The 19552-nt window shown below is 30.6% G+C and overlaps 4 protein-coding genes across 4 annotated transcripts in view; 1 reads left to right on the plus strand and 3 right to left on the minus strand.

The window, feature by feature from the left end:
* LOC130669103 (division abnormally delayed protein) overlaps nucleotides 1-6648 on the minus strand; it is a 52372-nt gene extending 45724 nt beyond the window's left edge. Inside the window, exon 1 of the mRNA XM_057471814.1 lies at nucleotides 5839-6648. Within this exon, the coding sequence (XP_057327797.1) occupies nucleotides 5839-6034 (196 nt within the window). The 5' untranslated portion in view covers nucleotides 6035-6648. The remainder of the gene's footprint in view (nucleotides 1-5838) is intronic.
* A 230-nt stretch (nucleotides 6649-6878) lies between these two features.
* Nucleotides 6879-10842, minus strand: LOC130669102 (DNA replication licensing factor Mcm7). Its single transcript, XM_057471813.1, has 4 exons — nucleotides 10644-10842; nucleotides 10369-10577; nucleotides 8851-9014; nucleotides 6879-8759 (listed from the first exon to the last, which is right to left on the minus strand). The coding sequence occupies exons 1-4, from the start codon at nucleotides 10681-10683 to the stop codon at nucleotides 6995-6997; spliced, it is 2178 nt and encodes a 725-aa protein (XP_057327796.1). The 5' UTR covers nucleotides 10684-10842; the 3' UTR covers nucleotides 6879-6994.
* Nucleotides 10843-10993: 151 nt separating this feature from the next.
* LOC130669104 (bystin) lies at nucleotides 10994-14464 on the plus strand. The gene is made up of 3 exons (XM_057471815.1): nucleotides 10994-11217; nucleotides 12000-12931; nucleotides 14136-14464. Exons 1-3 carry the CDS (start codon nucleotides 11077-11079, stop codon nucleotides 14350-14352), a joined length of 1290 nt encoding a protein of 429 aa, XP_057327798.1. The 5' UTR covers nucleotides 10994-11076; the 3' UTR covers nucleotides 14353-14464.
* A 964-nt stretch (nucleotides 14465-15428) lies between these two features.
* On the minus strand, nucleotides 15429-18443 carry LOC130669105 (ribonuclease H2 subunit B). Its single transcript, XM_057471816.1, has 4 exons — nucleotides 17933-18443; nucleotides 17241-17765; nucleotides 16624-16847; nucleotides 15429-16176 (listed from the first exon to the last, which is right to left on the minus strand). Exons 1-4 carry the CDS (start codon nucleotides 18021-18023, stop codon nucleotides 16087-16089), a joined length of 930 nt encoding a protein of 309 aa, XP_057327799.1. The 5' UTR covers nucleotides 18024-18443; the 3' UTR covers nucleotides 15429-16086.
* Nucleotides 18444-19552: the final 1109 nt, after the last annotated feature.

The following is a 19552-nucleotide window of genomic DNA, read 5'->3' on the forward strand; positions in this document are numbered from 1 at the left end:
CTTTACTTCTTTGTAGTATATATATTTATAGGATTCATCATTAATCATCGTCATTAATCCACTTCCGAGTTTAAGAAAAAAAGGCAATAATTCATGAATTCTTGTCTTGGTAGCTACAAAAATATATGAGTGAATAAATATAATGAATGTTATGTCGTGCAAGATAATTTCGTGTAACCCATGTATAGATGTCTACGTCTTATTTGGCGTGATACCGTCCGGCATCGGACACCTTTCGACCCCTCGATTATTCAACAATGCAACGGTCGTTGCGGGAAGCACAGAAAGTACAGATCCTCTGTTTCTGGTCTCTGGTCTCTGCTCTCTGGTTCTCTACTCATACTCTTGTCTGAACGGTGTACACTACGCTCGGGTGATCGTATTATATACTGGGATAGTAGAGAAGCATAATGATACACGCCACGGTCTCGAATCCGGCATGACTCGAGCTTCGTCGCTGCATGCTCGTATATCTATCTTCAGACTCGACATACCCGGAAGCCGCATTGGTCTCTATATACGTAAACGTGTACTCTTCATGTACGCTGTACACTGTCTTTATATATATATATGTATAAATAAAACTTAAATTATAAATACATTGTATGTATAAATATTTTGAATTCATTGTCACTACGTTTGTTATTTATACAATTTTAAATAAAATGAATAAATAAATAAATAAATTTGTTTTAATTAGAAAAAAATTTGGAACGTCCAAAAGTTCACGACTTGATCACTCGTTCAAAAAGTGATCAATAGATAACGCTCCGATGTGCAAAAAAGTATTTAAAAAAAGCTTTAAATGTGATCTGATTTAAAGTGAATTGGATTTGGTTTAAAAATTGAAAATTGAATTTGAATTTGAATTTGAAAAAATTGGACGGATATAGGGTAGAGGTACGGTTTTTGGTCACTGTAGGGCCAGTTTTGGACACTTGAAAAATTAAAATAAAATAATTTGAAAAAGACCCAATAACATAATCAATTTTTTTAATATATATCTAATGATACTTCTATCCCACTACTAAAATCCAAATTTCATTTTACACTTTTTCATTAATTTAAATCAAGGATTAAATGTCCGAAAATGGAGCAATGGCCACAAATGGTACCTCTACCCTATTCCTTAAAAAAAAAAAAATGAATAATGATAAAAAACAGTGACAGCTAAATTTTTTTACACTAAAAAATTGGGAGTAAATTCGGAGTAATAACGAATTTTATTTAAATCCGAATTCACTGCGTCACTCGAAGTTCCGGAATTTGAGAAAAAATCACTCCGCATATGGAGTAAAGGGGGAGTTTATTTTTCCAGCGGAGGGATTTTAGAGTTTACTGAATTTTGATTTTATTTAAATCCGCATTCACTCCGAACCGGAGGTTCAATATTAAAATAAACTCCTCTTCGAAGTGAATTTCACTCTGGGATTAAATAAATTCACAGTCTTCCGGTCCACATGTACTCCGGATTTAATCCGCGTTCACTCTAAATTTTTTACAATGCATGAATTGCCAGTTTAAAATTTTTATTCATTACAATTTCAGCAACAGAATTTGGAAAATGATTTTCAAAAAGGATCTTCTATTATGTACCTGAAGATCGGAACGTTTTTCGCGCAACGAAAATGAAAAAAATGATGTAATTTAACTGCTTCAAGGGTAGTTCCGGAGTCTGGGGCCGGCCTAAGATTTTTGGCTGACATACCAGCATCTATATGAGAAACATTTCTGAAATCTGGTTATCCAGTAGATTTTTTACTATCAAATTTTTTTTCCGTTGCGCGAAAAACGGTCCCATCTTCAGGTACATCTTCTATTTAAGAATTCAATCTAAAAAAAGCAATAGATCAATCGGTACATTTTTTAAGTTATTGTGTTTACCATCCGTACATACTGACAGACATCACACATTTTTTTTTTCTTTTTCCAATTATTATTTTCAAAAAAATGATTTAAAATTGGATTCGTTTTATTCCTCGATAAATTATCCTTCAAATGGTACGAATTTTCTTCTAGTTCATATTTTAATAAATGTAAATATGACTTTTACGTGAGTGAATCAGCTGAGACCGAGAAGAAGACATCTTATGCTTCGCAATTGAGTTGTGCAATAAATAAATTTTTATTACATAAAAAGAAATATATATATATACAGACATAATACTTGCAATGTATATACAATAATTTAAAAAGGAAGAAAAGGAAGTAATGGATATAGCGATAAATAGAAGGAGGATTATAGTTATTGGCTTATCCGGTCACCTTCGCGCTTTATCATCAATAGTAACCAACGCCTGCAGTGTAATATTGTCAATCATGCAAATTGTCGCTGCGAGGCCCTCGAAATTATGCCATGGACTTCAACTACACAAAGTATTACATGTATATATAATAAGTATGAATAATATCACATATATACACGTGTATAGATTGTATACTAGTGTGTCGATTGGGTATTATGTATAAAAGGAAGGAAATGATGAAAAGGGGAAGTGAAAGAGAGAGGGTGAGAGAGTTATAAGATTGTGAGGACGCGTTAATTAACCTAAATGAGCAAATCACCCGCAGACAGCCGCAAAACTGCTTGTTGTCTCGATTAACCAACTGCTGTACATTAAACTTGTTCTTAGTTATGTATTTATTGTATATATATATACTGCAATGACAAGGTGCAATTGATGCGGTCAATCATTTAAACCCCAAGACTCGAGTCTAATGTTTTCTGAACCTCCAATTAAAATGTAAAGCAAATTTATTTATAAATTTAATTTTTTAATTTAAATTGTTGGGTTATTTGATAAAATATTAAATGGATGAGTTTAAAAATACATTTTCTAAACGGTTTTTTAAATGATAAAAATAACCCGTTTAAAATACGCGACGCGTTGGCGTATATTAACTGGTATTTTGTAGCAGATTTACAGTAACAAATAACACACGCTACATATTGTGTCTATTTTTTTTGTCACCACAAATAACGCGTTTGAAAAAAGTATTTTAAAAAAAATACGGCCCCTCAGATATATATGTATGTTATGTATGTATGTAAAAGAGCTTATATATATATAAATATAAATATAAATATCTATGCAATAATGTAAGCCTTAATATCTTGCTTTGTATGCTTTGCCAGTCTTCAAAAGTCTGTCGTGAAATGTGCGCAGCATACAAAAGATGTCTTTTGAATGATAGCAATCATTGAGGTTCTTTATTATTTTTGTTGCCTTGTAATACCAAGTGCAATAAGTACTGATAAATTAAAGACACCATATGTTTAATAAATGCATCGTCATATATCACGAGTTAAGTGCAGAATGTATCTGTATGTCTGTGACCGGGTGGGAATTTAATAGGACAGGATAAGAAATGAAAGGTGAATGAGGAGGTGTAGTATAGTATACTATAGATTTAAAGAAGAGTATGTAAGATAGGATTAAAAAATTTAATCACGATTAGATCCGGTTGCAAGGTCTCTCAACACGTCCATCAAGATCCGTTAGATTATTATTTGGCACGCGCCGGAAGCACGCCGGGAGGTAAAATTTTTAAAAAATATTGTCGAGAGGTTAATCCTCAAAATATTATCATTTCTTTGTGTAAATAAAATTCGATATATGAATTTTTTATGAGTGTAAATGTAGCAGACATAAGACAATTTTTGAATTACATATAAAAAAATTAAACAATTAAATTGATATGATAAAAAAAAAGCATGTACTGATTTTAGAATTTTCTACAAGCCCATTTTTTAATTTTTTTCTTTAAAAAATTTTATTTTATTATTTTAAAATTTTTAAAATTGTCTGATGTCCGCCAACTTTACTGTCATAAATTTTCTTTAAATATTTATCGCGCTGAACTTTTGAATTTAACGCAGCTTTTGATTTTTAAATTGACGATACACTTTTTTAAATTTGAAAATCGATACAATACTGGATTCAAATTTTATGGACTGCGTTTTTAAATTAAGGGCAGTCAGGCGGTGCCGCCCACTTTTTGAAATTATGCAATGACTCAACGGTCGTAACCGGATTGAAATTTTATGAATTGAAAAAAATTGGAGCATTGATTGAAAAAAGACAACGCAGTTGCAATTTTACCGAGGTAAAGATTTTTTCAATAATTTACAGCTGATATCAATTTGGAGTAAAACGAAATTTTGAGAATAAATTTTAGTCTACAAAATTTTAAAATTCAAATTTAAAAATTGACAAAGATTTTACTGAAATTTACTTAAGGAATTTCGTTCAACTATTAATTGATAACGGGTGTAAGTATTTTTTTTAATCTATGCCACTACGTCGTTTTTTTTCCAATTAATTCTTGATTTTTTTTAATTAATTGATAAAATTTTAATATCGATAGGACAGTTAATTGAGTCATTGAATATTTTTATAGAGTGGGGTATTGTCTGAGTGTCCTTAAGGGTATTCTTAGACAGTACCCCCACTTTTTTAAATATTCTATGAACTAGAACTGTCATAACCGTAGTAAAATTTTATTAATTAATTAAAAAAAAATTGAAGCACTAATTAAAAAAAAAAAAAAAAAAAAACGCAGATACAATTTTTCCGACAGATTTTTAAAAAATTACTTACAATTGACATCAATTAAGAGTTAAACGAAATTCGGTAAATAGATTTTAGGATAAAAAATTTGACATTTCAAATTATAATGATGACATGAAGAATTAACTGAAATTTCGTTTGACTCCCAATTGATAATAACTGTAAGTAATTTTTTGTTTTCGAATTTTTATCTCAGTTAAATTGCTACGTCGTCTGAGAATGCCCTCAACAATCGACGAAAGTTTTAAATTTCGAAGTTCACGATAGTGATTTTTTTTTTACAATAATACCATATATGTTTGTATATTTACATTACATATATATGTAGTACTTGTAAATGAGTTTAAAATTGTACGACTAATTAAGTAATTTATGGTTAAACACAAAAAAAAACAACTTGAATTTCACCGGTGTTTAAATAATAATTTAAAAATTAACTAATTACATTCTGAACCCAATACAAATTGCAATATTGACATTCCTCGGGCTTTGACGTATAGTTTGTGTGCTACACTTGACGAAGCATGATAATCAGCATCCCAACAATCCTATCCCCTATATTATTATCCTACTCTATGTAAATGTTACTTGTAATTGAATTATTAATTAATTTAACTAGAGTACGGATAAAAAATAATTAAATAAATACAAATAAATAAACGAAACTGAAGCTAGCTGACGTCTAATAATTTTTTTATTTTTTTTAAACGATAAATTTAAAAAAAAAAAATGTTTGAAAAAATTGCACCTGTAGTTTTGAAAATTTTCTACATGTGCATATTTTTTTTTTTTTTTTTTATTGATTTGTTAAAAAAAAATCCAAAAATTTTTAATTGTCTGCTAACTTGAAGATCATAATTAGCCGACGTTTAATAATTTTTAGATTTTTTTTTAAACGGTAAATTATAAAAAAAAAATATTTGAAAATTTTGCACCTATAGTTTTGAAAATTTTCTATATGCGCATATTTTTTTTTTTTTTTATTTTAATTCAACTTGAAAAATAAATTCGAAAATTTCAACTGTCTGTTAACTTCAATGATCTTTAAATTAGAAAACAATTAATAATTTTTTTTAAATGATAAATTATAAAAAAAAAAAATTTGAAAAAATTGCACCTGTAGTTTTTTAAATTTTCTACATGTGCATATTTATACTTTTTGTTTTTTTTTAATATGAATTGTTGAAACAAAAATTTGAAAATTGTTAATTGCCCGCTAACTCCAGAATCATAATAAATAATATTTGAATTTAAAAATAAAACTTACTCTCAGCAATGTCCGTTTTAGTTATTGCTGTAAAATCAACAGAGATATTTTTACTCTCGAAGAAAGGCTTAACAGCTTGACAATTTTCTGGAATTTCAGCACCTCCACCACCATGTCGTCTCGTGGATCTCGCAGAACGTGATACGACACCACCGACCGCGTACAGACACACAATTGTAATAAATAACACTTTCATTTTTTAAATATAAATTTTTTTCCCTTTTCTTTTATCAGTTAATGACTAAAAACAATCGATCCTTTGTTTTGTTTAATTAAATATTTAAAATTTATAATTAAACGAATTATTTAAATATATCACCGGCACTTAGATTTATAATTTAAAATAAATATATAATAAATAAATATATTATTCTGTCAAAATGATTTCCACTCGCGAATAATCGTACGGATAATCTCTCCTTTAAACGACATTACCGGTTTCATTTAATCGTTTTATCTCCGGTAAAAATATTATTCCTTCTTCACAATTAATATAATTTACAGGCTCGTTATTAAACATTTAAATAACGCGGGTACCAGCATAAATGCCAAAGTAAAGCTAAATAATTTAAATACTTGTTTCGTATTTTTTAAAATTTAAATTTTAGCACTTGAGGTAGTGACCGATTTTAAAATATAAATTATCACACACACACACACGCGATTTACCGACTGTCTAATTATCCTCTTTCATTTATGTTATTTTGTTTATAACTATATAATATATATACATATAAATGTATACTATTTATTTAAAAATACTTGCAATAATTTAAATTGCAAGTGCCGGTAAGACTGTCGGCGCGCAACTGATTGGATTCTGCAATAAGACAAGATAAATTTCCTGCGTGCGCTTGTACTGGCGCCAATGGAAGGGGAATTCAAACGCATGCGCACTCGCTAACAAGCTATTTAAGCTTCCCGCTCACGTTGAAAAAATGACAATAATAATAATATTGAAGAGAGTCATTATCATCTCCGTATAATATCCTTATACATTATTAAATTTATAACTAAAGACATTAAATAAAATGTATCATGTAAAAAATCACTTTATTATTAATATTAAATGTATAAAAAAAATGACAAAAAAGTTTAAATGCAAAAATATTTTTTTTCTTAATATTAATAATAATTATAATAAAGTGTATGATATTTATAGGAAAGTTATTTGTGTTCTCGCTTGATTTACTTGCCAGACATTCAACTCTTCGTACTCTTCGATGCAGTCATCAACTTGATGCTGATTAAACCCTTTGTTGGTACATCTCTCAAGAATCTCTGATACTTTTACAGTCTTTGAGTCACCGGCAATTTCTCTGATCAGCTGGAATATTTTATTGGCAGTACTGACACCCTTATTGACATTCTGTACTTCGGAATGATTGATAGAGTACTTGGACATCTCAACAAGACGGTTTGCTTCGGCGACGTCTTCTTTCTGTACCTCGGTGGACAAACGCAGACGGGCTAGTGCCGTTGACAGACGGAGAACAGCAAGAAGATTTCTTGCGGATGTAAAAGTTCTATCGTGGCTGTTTCTGGCTTCTTTCCGCATTTCGACGTAAGAATCGACGATATAATCAGTGATATCGGGGTTGATAACAGGGTCAATTGTTTTGCAGAGCGCGATGTATCTTCTCATTAAATTCATGTCCAGAGCCTCGGTCTCGGTGACAGGCTGAGAGCCCGTACGGTGGACATGAGTGATGTGCTGAGCTAAACGAAGGTCATTATCCCGGTCCGCACGATCCTGAATCAACCAGAGAAGGTCAAAACGTGACAGTAAAGCCGCGGGAAGTTGAATGTTCTGTTCAATACTCCGCTTAGGATTATATCTACCGTACGCTGGATTTGCCGCGGCTAATATTGATACACGTGCATTCAAACGTGTCATTATACCGGCTTTGGCGATTGATATTGTCTGTTGTTCCATGACTTCATGTATCGCAGTTCTGTCTGAATCAGCCATTTTGTCAAACTCATCAATACAACATACCCCTTGATCAGCAAGTACTAGCGCACCTCCTTCCAACATCATCTGTCCTGTAAGCGGATCTTTGAGCACAGCAGCTGTCAAACCGACTCCCGATGATCCACGACCAGTCGTATACTGAGATCGCGGTGCAAGACGAGTTATGAAACCCAATAATTGCGATTTAGCAACTCCAGGATCACCCATCAAACAAATATTTATGTTACCGCGGATCTTAATGTCGCCTTTATTTTTATCCGTTCCACCGACGAGTAGCAGCAGCAGCGCCTTCTTTACATCCTCCAGTCCGTAAATTTCCGGAGCGATAGAACATGCAAGTTTTGTGTAAAAATCATCACCGGTAAAACTTTCCAGCTCTTCTTGTGTCAATTGTTTGCTGCTGTCATCAGCAGTCTGTAAATTAGTCAACGTTGTGACCTGATGGGCTTCTAAAAATGTTTCGCTCAGCAGAGCACCGCCGGCGCTTGGATTAAAACCTGTCTTGGCAATTGGTAAAAATACACCCGTGAAAATAACATGCTCACCGGGTAAACAGTGACGTGTTGTCTCGCCACGACAATAAACAGTCAATGATCTGGGAATATGACCAACGGGAACTTGGTCACTGTGCTCTTGAATTTTAATCTCTTGGAATTTAATGAATTTCGAACCTTTTGTTTGGATATATAATCTGCCACCGGATTTATTTATCTTGCAGTCATCACTCTCGCACATGTCAAGAGGTCGAAAACTGAGTGATTGGATTGTCTGATAAGTCTCGGCACCGCATTGGTCGCATGTATAAGTAGCGCATACCATCATCGGCTTTACTTCAGTACATCTTGTTACGATACCACGGACAGTTACTAATTTTCCAATACTGCTGGCCTTTATGTCACGCACTGAAAGCTGCTTGGCGTTGTCAAAGTTTTTGAAATAAACCTCACTAGAAATTTAAAATACACAATCGGTCAAAACAAATAAATAAATTTGATTATTGATGACATTGATACCAAATAAATAAAATAAATATTTACAATCTACGCATTAATTCAGGCGCATATCTGTTCCTGGGATCTCTTTGATCGCCGGGGTGTCTGTTTCTTGCTTCCATAAGCAAACGATGCTCGATGTAAATATCTAGAGCGTCTTTTGGAGGTACCGGATGTTCTTTGTAGTCAGGCAAGATTTCTTGAACAAGCTAAGGAAATTTTTTTTTTTATGAATATAATAAAATAAATGACCCTGAGTTAGCGGACAGTTTGAAATTTTAAAACTTTTTTTGCAGCAAATCAATTTAAAAAAAAAAACGGAAAAACTGTTGACCCTGTGGGTCAATCTCAAAACTTGCCGGTCTTCGAGCTCGGAAAATTGAATTATTTGAAATTTTTGAGCTCTTCGAGATCAAAAAATTGTTGTTTTGTTGTTCAGCCAAAAAAAATATTTCTAGATAAAAAAAACTTAATTTTTGACGCACGGTAGCTTTGGAATGAAACCAACCGATTTGAAAATATTTGGCAACAATCGAATGGCTGATTAAGACTTAGAACTGATTACAATTTGAGGCAAATCGAACAAGTAGGTCATGAGTTATACGAAGAAAAATTTTTATTTGTCGTATGACTCGTAAACTACTCAACAAATCGACTTCAAAATCTAATTAGATCTAAGTCTTAATGCCTTTCGATTGCCGCCAAGCGCGCGCGCGGACGAGTCTGAAAATGGTCAGAATAATTTCCTTGGAGCTTAAAACGTCGAGATCTGATAAAAACTCGATTTTCAAAAGTCGGACCGGAACCAATTACTTCCTTTTTTTTTTAAATTTTCAAATTTTATAGCGGGAAGTTTAAAAACTAAAAATATGCACATGTAGAAAATTAAAAAAACTATAGGTGCAATTTTTTAAATATTTTTTTTGTATAATTTATCGTTTTGAAAAAAATCAAAAAATTATTAGACGTCGACTAACTTCAGTTTCACATAAAACAATTAAAATTTAATTTGAATGAGTGTAAAAAGAGCAGACATAAGACAGTTTATAAATTTTAAATAAATTAATTAATTAAAATAATGAAATTAAAAAAAATGCGCGTACTAATTTATCTAAAATACGCATTTTTTAATTTTTATTCTACTTACGACCAGTGTTTCAAACCGGGTTTAAATTATTATTGCTAGTATATCTATATATTATTAATGTATATATACAGATATACTATAAATATCAATTCAAACCCGGTTTTCAAAACTCGCCTTTACATTCTATTTATTTATACGAAAATATAAAAAACTATGAATGTTAATGTAGCAGACACCAGACAAATTTAAAATTATAAATAAATAGAGTAAGTAATTTCAAAAATGATATTTAAAAAAATGCGCATTTAAAAAATTTTAAAACCAATAAGTGCATTTTTATAAATATTGTTTTTTAAATTATTTACTCTATTTATTGATAATTTTAAATTTGTCTAATGTCTGCTACATTAACACTCGTAAAAAATAGTCAGCTACATTTACACTGATATTGAATTGTAATATTCAAATTAACTCACTTCATTTATTAAATTAACATATCTACGAGTATTTTGGGCAATAGCCTCTGCTAGCTCATCGTCAAATTCATGAATGTCATCTAGATCAATGGTAAGCGCAACTTGCTCACGATGAGCCAATTTAGTTAATTGCTCTCGATATTTGAAACATTTATCACCAGATTTATCATCGATTGTTACAAATTCCTCGAAAAATGTTTTCAATTGATCTGTAATAATTAAATAATATAAATTATAAATAAATATTTTATGGTTAGAAATAATTGTTTACTAACCTCTATCTTTAGTGTAATCACGAAGACGTTTTGTAGCCATTTTATATTTTTTTGATTTTATAATTAAACTTTTTTATTTATAATTAATTAGGAGTATTTAATTGGCAAGTAATTTATATTATTCAATATAAATTAATGGTGACCAAGCTAGCTGATGCAGGTGTACGCGCGTCTTCTAGATGGACTATTTTCCCGCGTATTTTAATGGAGTACTCAGTACAGGTTTTATTAGAAAATGAACAGGAAGTACTGAATTTTGTTGACAGATGACAATACCAGCTGGTCATGAAGAGTCACCTGGTGAGAAATTTGTGTACTTTGATTTTAAAAAAATAAAAATTTAAAGCTCTGTTCCAGGTTCAGTTGATTTTTATTTGGTAATGGAGTTGTAGGAACACGTGTTTTTATTGTCAGTAAATTAATTATTTAAATTATGGGGAAAGCTAAAAAAGTTCGAGTATCTAAAGGTGATACGATTCCTAAAAAAGTACCTCTAGGAGATCAAATAGAAGGAGATGGTATCGTTAAATCTAAACAACGTAATAAATCACGTTACCGTGCTAGTGATGATGAGGTTAAGTTTTATTTTTAATTTTTAATTCTATTTTATTTTGATGCTGAATTTAGCTGACGTCTAATAATTTTTTGATTTTTTTTTTTATGACAATAAAGTTAGCAGACATTTAAAAATTTTTTGATTTTTTTTAACAAAAAAATAAATATTAAAAAAAATATTTTGAAAAATTGCACGTACAGTTTATGAAATTTTCGACATTTGCATTTTGTTAGAAATGTATATTTTTCATTATTTATCTGTCAAAAAAAATTTGTTTTAATTTCAAATGTCTACTAACTTTATTATCATTTTTTTTTTAAACCATAAATTAAAAAAAAAATATTTCAGAAAATTGAAGCTGTAGATTTTTAATTTTCTACATGTGCATATGGTTATTTATTTTTTTTTTTTAATTAAACTATAGAAAAAAAAAACTGATACTGAAATTAGCCGACGTCTAATAATTTTTTGATTTTTTTTTAAACCATAAATTAAAAAAAAAAATATTGCAGAAAATTGCACCTGTAGTTTTTTTAATTTTCTACATATGCATATTTTTATTTTATTTTTATTTTTTGAATTAAACTGTAAAAAAAATGACTGAAATTAGCCGACGTCTAATAATTTTTTGATTTTTTTTTAAACCATAAATTAAAAAAAAAAATATTGCAGAAAATTGCACCTGTAGTTTTTTAAATTTTCTATACGTGCATATTTTTAATTTTTTTTTTGTCTGCTAACTTTAGTATCATAATTTATTTATAATTTCATTAAATTATTAATTTATAATTTATTTACAGGAATTTGTTGACTCAAAAGTATCGAGTAAAGTTATCAACCTGACAAATAAACAACGCAAGGAAGAAGAAGAAGGTGAAGATGGAGAAAGTTCATCACACAGAAAGTTTACTCCTAAGCTGAGTCTTGGAACTAATGAAGATGAAGAAGATGAAATGCCGAGTGATGATGAACAAGTTACGGGAAATGAGTTCTACGAGAACATTGAAATTAATGAAGCGGACGAAAGAGCCTTGGAGATGTTTATGGACCGCGGCAGAACAGTAACGAGAACACTCGCTGACATCATAATGGAAAAACTAGACGAGAAGAAAACAGAAATCCAAACGCAGTTATCTGACATTGGCACTGTGCAGATGGAAGAAATAAACCCGGTGGTAAAGTCAGCTTTTGAGGGAGTAAAAGAAATTTTGTCCAAGTACAGAAGCGGTCCGCTTCCGAAAATATTTAAATTTATACCGTCTTTAAGAAACTGGGAGCAAATTCTTTACATAACCGACCCTCCTGGCTGGACAGCTGCCGCTATGTACCAAGCAACGCGTATTTTTGCGTCTAATTTAAAAGAAAACATGGCCCAGAGATTTTACAATCTAGTTTTGTTACCACGTATACGTGATGATTTAGCAGAATACAAACGATTGAACTTCCATTTGTATCAAGCGGTAAGGAAAGCTTTGTATAAACCCAGAGGGTTTATGAAAGGTTTCCTTCTGCCCTTACTCGAGTCAGGTGACTGTACTCTGAGAGAAGCCATTATTATTGGTTCAATAATTGGTAAGAATTCAATCCCCATGTATGAATCATCAGCAGCTTTACTAAAAATTGCTGAAATGGGTTACACTGGAGCCAACAGTATTTTTATTAGGATATTTTTGGATAAAAAATACGCACTACCTTATCGTGTTGTTGATGGAGTAGTTTTCCATTTCCTCAGGTAATTATTATTATTGTCATTTTGTTATTTACCTATAAAACGTCCGGTTGATTAATTTTAAAATATATATTATATTACACACCTAGCAAGGAAAGTAGGACATTCCAGCCCGGGTGTGTAATTGCCTACACGAGCTGATGACGAGGGTGGCAAACACACAGGGTTGGGACGTCATACCTTCCTCTGTGGTATGCAAGGTAAAAGACCCAGTGGCAGTGTTACATGTCTACTCACAACATCTCTACTCAAGGGAAATGGTTATAACTCTACTCATTTACTTCTTTACTCAGCTTCAACTCTACGCACTTATGTCTTCACTCATCTTCAACTAGACTCAGCAACAACTCTACTCAAGGGAAATAACTACAACTCTACTCACAACTTTACTCAGCCTCAACTCTACTCACAGTTCTTTTTACTCAGGTTTAAATCTACTCAGTACTATCTTTACTCAGCTACAACTCTACTCACGTATTTTAGCCTATCGATAAAATAGCAATTCTTTGTGAGAAGAGTTGTAGCTGAGTAAAGTTTTCACTGAGACTATTTGAAGCTGAGTCAAGATATAACTGAGTAAAATTGAAGCTAAGTTAAAATATATTAGAGTAGAGTTGAGGCTGAGTAGAAAAGTAAATAAGTTTAGTTATAATCATTTCCCTTGAGTAGAGATATTGTAAGTAGACATGAAACAGTGCCGACCCAGTACCTGATCAGGGAACTAGTATCCGATCAATCATATATTTGTATATCTATATTTACTAAATATAGATATACAAATGCATGGAGTGATCAAGTTCTAGGTCTTTTACCTTATTAATTTTTTCACCAGATCTGTACCTAAGGGTTAAAATTTTAGTCTCTGTTTAGGAGAAGAATGACGCATGCGTTCATTTTTATCATTTGTTTTCTCATAAAAAAAAAGTATGACTTTCTTTCCTCTAAACAGGGCAGAAATTTAAACTCAGTGCAGGAATGGTTAAAAATTAGAGGGAAGAAAGTCGTTCTTTCTTTTATCCGCGTGTTTGCCACCTTCTCCTTCGACTGGGGTAGGCAGTTATACACGTGGGTTGAAATGCCCTATTTTTGTCTCTAGGTGTGTAATATACTACTAATAAAAGACCAAGAATCGGACAATTTTGCTAATGAGTAACGATCATATTAAAGTATAATTGTAATTATAATCAAAATTAACTAAACGTTGCAGAATGGAAAGAGAAACACGAGAATTACCAGTCTTGTGGCATCAATCACTTCTGACATTTGTCCAGCGTTACAAAAGTGACATAAGTTCAGAACAAAAAGAAGCGTTACTGGAGTTGCTTAAAAAACAATACCATCATACATTGACAGCTGAAATACGGCGAGAATTACAGCACGCGAAATGCCGCGACGTCGAAGGTATTGAACCCATGGAGGCATAAATTATTAAACTTTATTTTTTATCTTTAAATGTAATATCACAACATTGTTAATAAAAAAAAACAATATTAATGAATAAAACCGTTCCTTTGAAGGCTGGAAAGTATATTTCCTTCAATCATATATTATAGAAAATGAGGTGTAAGTTTTAAATAATTTTTAATCCAAATTTACTCCTACACTTGGAGTTTTTCTAACGAATGCTGTAGAACTCCATTAACTCGGATTCCATTATCTCGGAACTTCCCCTCAATCTTGACTCCCACTATGAGCTACGCTGACTCCTACCCGATGCTATACATTTGTATGTGTGTATATTTACATATTCATCATACATGTGATAAAAGGCACATGCGTATAGTTTACTTTTTAAGGGAGAAATGGCATTCGATAACTCGGAATTTCAACGAAATTTCCGCTCCACCCTAGACTAACTGTCCGAGTTAATGGAGTTCGACTGTAATCTAGAGTAAATTTCGATTTATTCTTATCCGGATCTACTCTGATAGCAGTTTTTTTTTTATACTTATCCAAAAAATTAAAGGAACAAGAAAATTTTATAAATTTTTTAGTGATTTTTCGAAGGCTGTATTTTCGTGAAAAATCGATATCTCAGCAGCAAATTTTCGTACAAAGAAACAGATAAAAAGCAAATTGTAGCTGGAAAAATTTCCTAAACGAGCCATGAATTGATTTTTCTGAAAAAGAATTTCCCGGCCCGTAGATCAAAAAAATTTAGAAAAATTTTGTCTTGAGTTATTTCTTATGATTCCGCAAAAACCGTGGCTCAAAAATTATTTTGCTGGAAGATCTTTAAACGAGATTTCAAGCTTCAATTTTTTTTTTTTTTTTTTTTTTTTTTTTTTTTTTTTTTTTTCGATAGATCATTTTTCACGAAAATACAGCCTTCCAAAAATCACTGGAAAATTCATAAAATTTTCTTGTTCTTTTAATTATTGGATAAGTGTAAATTAGAAAAATATGAAAGAGGTTTTCTGAGCACAATTTATTTCACCAGGAATTATTTGTTACTACTAGTGAAGCAGACGGGATCTGCCAGTAATAAATACAACAATAATATATACTTTTTCAATGCTTTATTAAGTCTTGGTTTGTTTGTTTTTTTATCTTTTTAAACATCGAAGATTATTATTATTGATAATACTAAAATGCTTTTAATTTTGATGAAGCACAATCATTAATCACAAATATGTATTTTATGATGTATTAATCAGACTTAAACAATAATCCATAAAAAGTATCAAATGGTTAATTTGGCAGGAGATTGACACAAGTTATGTGTAATGCATAATTAAAACAATAATAATAATAATAAAATAAAATAAAAATAGTAATACAACAACAAAAGTCTGTACAAAGTATACTTTGTATGATAAAATAATAATTCACACGACTATTTACATGAAAACCTATATTTTAAAAATCTGTTGGATTTTCAGAGTTACAATAGCGCATGTCTTGAATCAAGAGTCAAGAGTACCAATGCAGTTATTTATTATTTCAATACTATTCTCTTGAGCAAATAATTTATAGCAAGATGTTGATGTGTTGGTATTGTTATTGTTGTTTATTTAGCTTCGCTGTTTCGTTTATTTATAAGTTTATTATTTTAAATTAATCTAAATTTAATTTAAGTAACACCGATAAAAATCGTTGGACTCATTAAAAACGTTATGAATCCAACCTACAGAGACAGTCTTATCTAATGAATATATTTATTTTTTCTTGAAGAATGATGAGATATTTTTCGACCCAGCAGCTGCTTTTTGACGGGCAAGTTCTTTTTTTGTCGGTTGTTTTGTTACCTAAATTATTTTTATTTTATTAGTATTCATTTTTTTTTAATCCTTATCCTTAAGTACATTCTTAGACACTACCCCCCACTTTTTTAAAACATTCAATGTCGAACTGTCATAATTAAGAAAAAATTGAAGCATTAATTGAAAAAAAGGAGCCGCGATATAGAATTAAAAAAAAAATACTTGCAGTTATTATCAATTAGGAACTAAACGAAATTTCAGTTTAATCTTCATGTCAAATTTTAATTCAAATTTTCAAATTTCGTAGGCTGAAATTTATTTACCAAATTTCGTTTGACTCCTCATTGATAACTGCAAGTAATTTTTTTAAAAATCTATATCTTAGTTGACGTATTTTTTAATTAATTAATAAAATTGTATGACAGTTGAAAGTTATTAAATATTTTTAAAAAGTGGAGGGCACTGTCAGAAAATTTTCTTTAATGTACAAACCTTTTCGGGTTTAGTTAAATCTAGAGCCCGCATTTTCGGTGGATTTTCCGTTTCAGCAGGTTCACTTTTCGGTCGTTTGTTATCTGAAACATCTTTAGGGCTTGATAATTTTCGCTTGGGATTATTCTCTATTTCTTCTGGTAAATTAAGAAACTGGGCTAATTTTTTTGACAAATCTTCAGTCAGATATTCCGAAACAATACCATGAGCGTATCTTAAGTATTCTGCAATTCAAAAATAGTTTTATTTAATCCAAATCATCAAACAAAATTTTTAATGATCTTCAAGTCAGTGGACAATCAAAAATTTTTCGATTTTCTTTCACAAATTCATTGCAAAAAAAAATTAAAAATATACACACGTAGAAAATTAAAAAAACTACAAGTGTTAGACGTCAGCTAATTTACGATCCTGAAGTTAGCAGACAATTAAAAATTTTTTTTCAACCTATTAATTACAAAAAAAAAAAAACTAAAAATATGCACATGTAGAAAACTTAAAAAACTACAGGTGCAATTTTCTGAAATATTTTTTTTTTTTTTTAATTTATGGTTTAAAAAAATTATAAGACGTCGGCTAACTTGAGTATAATAATTTTTAGCGGGAAAAATAATTACCAGTATCACTAGCAGGTTCATATTTACTACTTTTAACATAATTTGCACTGACAGCACCCGGAGAAACATAAATACCCTTTTGTCTGAGTATCTCAGCGACTCTTTCGACTTTTTTTTGCAACCAAATGAGAGTTTTCTCCTCATTATACTTGTAAGCTTGCAGAGATTCATCACCACGACGATCAGCCACCAAAGACAACTTCAAATTTTGACAGCGCGCCAGTCTTTCTGTCTCCGGATAATCGTCGTCTCTGAGAAGCTGATCAAGTGGTACAGCATACTGTGATTTTCTCAAGTACGGTAATACAAGAAAAATTGGATCAATTGGAGTTGACAGATGCATTTTACCATCCGATTTTACATTATCGTCAACGAACCAGGATCTTTTATTTTCGTCAATCGTCAGTACTTCTTGTACTGTCAAATCACCCGGACTAAATAAAAACATTGCGGGTTGACTTGACGCTGGATGCCGTAATTTAACAACATCCGGTATATTTCCATCACTGCCTTCTAATCCTTCACCTAAAAAATAATAATCAATAAAAATAAATATTATTTATTTATAATTTTAATAAAAATCTATAAGATATCGACGTTTATTCGGCCAATAGAAACAGCCAGGAAAGATTGATCGCAACTTTTATTATTCTTTTATGTTATATATATAAAATGTGTTTTTTTTTATTTACCTTTCATGAGAAAAACCCACGCATTGGTAGCAGGATTAGAATTCGATGAAGTTTTTACGCACTTTTTAGGTGATCCTTTAACTCGAGGCATGATAACCTGTCAGTTTATTTTCTTACTTTAAAAAAAAATATAATAGTTTTTTTTTTTATACTTATATTTAATAAATCCAAATATGACAGAAAAAATTCACAGGTCAGCCATTTTTCACAAGTGGTTCTATAGTGACCGATACTTGTAAATATAAATTTATAATATTTTCAAGCTTCAAATAATCGTATATATTGTAGTGGTTAAATTTAAACCACATTTTCACATGTACACATACAATCCCACAGGTTTTTTATTTATAAATATCACGACGAGTTAAACTAAAATAAATATTAATATTAATAACGCAGTTATGTTGGTTCTTTGTTATTTTTTTTGTTTTTCTTCAACACGATTTAACTAAAATTGTTATACTGCACATGCGAAAAATTTTCAACCCTCGGCTACTGTCACCGAACTCTGAGGGAGAAGAAATCAACCTTCCTGTCGAGACTTTCTCGGCCGATACCAGCGAATGTATGAAATATTATACGAGTATGGATTCATAATAAAAACCGCGGGAAATATTAAATTCAAATAAATATAGCAGACAACTTTAAGATGTCTTTTAAAAGCGACAATTTATAAGTTTTAAATAAAATGAAATTTTAAAAAATGCGCGCACTGATTTTTCAAATATTTAAATTCGAAATTTTTAATTTTTATTGCATTTTATTTATTTATTCAAAAATTTGAAAAATTAACAATTGTCTGCCAAACTCACGCTCATATTTTTTTTATATAAATAAGACATAGGGTAGATGTATCATTTGTGGCCACTGCTCCATTTTTGACATTTGATACTTTATTTAAATTAATAAAAAGTGTAAAATAAAATTACCATTTTAATAGCGGGTCAAAAGTATCTTTGAACGCATTTCAAAAATTGATTTTGTCGTTGCGTCTTTTACAAATTATCCCGAGTCAAAAAATAAATTCGGATTTAAGTCTCAAAGTTCTCCATAAGGTTTTTGAGGATCAATTTTTCAAGTGTCAAAAACTGGCCCTAAAGTGGACAAAATCGGTACCTTTACCCTACAGATGTTGGTCCTAATAGTCACAGGAAATTTGACTTCTTTTTTCCATTTAAAAAAAGTCATTTCAATTAAAAAATCCTTTCGATAACTTGTCTGACAATTATTTGTAATTTAATTTTTGCCTGCACTTGGTCGAGTCTTTCAAGCAGCCATTTTTTCGGTGACGAATTTCTGATCGCTTAGTCAACATTTTGTTGCCTTATCGATAAGTCAAAAGCCTCAAAACGTGTATCTTATAAATGTCACAGCCGTGTGCTACTGCACATAAGCCGATTGTTAAAAAAATTTAAACAATTGAATTTAAAATTCACTGAAATTCTTAAAAACTGCGCATGTCAAGTTCATAAATTTTGAACCTTATGCTGTAATGACTAAACTATTGAAGTTATAAAAAAAATGTTCTAAAGTTTTTTGTAGAAAATTTTGTGCTCTATAAAAAATTACTGATATAAAATTTTGTTAAAATTAATAATTCAAAAGTTATGAAGATTTGAA

This window comes from Microplitis mediator, chromosome 5, assembly GCF_029852145.1.
Source record: "Microplitis mediator isolate UGA2020A chromosome 5, iyMicMedi2.1, whole genome shotgun sequence".
Lineage (NCBI taxonomy): Eukaryota > Metazoa > Arthropoda > Insecta > Hymenoptera > Braconidae > Microplitis > Microplitis mediator.

Coding starts and splice junctions, on each gene's coding strand:
- LOC130669102 (XM_057471813.1), bottom strand. CDS start 10,683: ATGGCTACAAAACGTCTTCGTGATTACACTAAAGATAGAG. Junction 10,578..10,643: donor TGATTACACTAAAGATAGAG/GTTAGTAAACAA, acceptor TAATTATTACAG/ATCAATTGAAAACATTTTTC. Junction 8,760..8,850: donor CCTGAATTAATGCGTAGATT/GTAAATATTTAT, acceptor TTAAATTTCTAG/TGAGGTTTATTTCAAAAACT.
- LOC130669104 (XM_057471815.1), top strand. CDS start 11,077: ATGGGGAAAGCTAAAAAAGTTCGAGTATCTAAAGGTGATACGATTCCT. Junction 11,218..11,999: donor ACCGTGCTAGTGATGATGAG/GTTAAGTTTTAT, acceptor ATTTATTTACAG/GAATTTGTTGACTCAAAAGT. Junction 12,932..14,135: donor GTAGTTTTCCATTTCCTCAG/GTAATTATTATT, acceptor TAAACGTTGCAG/AATGGAAAGAGAAACACGAG.
- LOC130669105 (XM_057471816.1), bottom strand. CDS start 18,023: ATGCCTCGAGTTAAAGGATCACCTAAAAAGTGCGTAAAAACTTCATCG. Junction 17,766..17,932: donor GTGGGTTTTTCTCATGAAAG/GTAAATAAAAAA, acceptor ATTATTTTTTAG/GTGAAGGATTAGAAGGCAGT. Junction 16,848..17,240: donor TGAACCTGCTAGTGATACTG/GTAATTATTTTT, acceptor TTTGAATTGCAG/AATACTTAAGATACGCTCAT.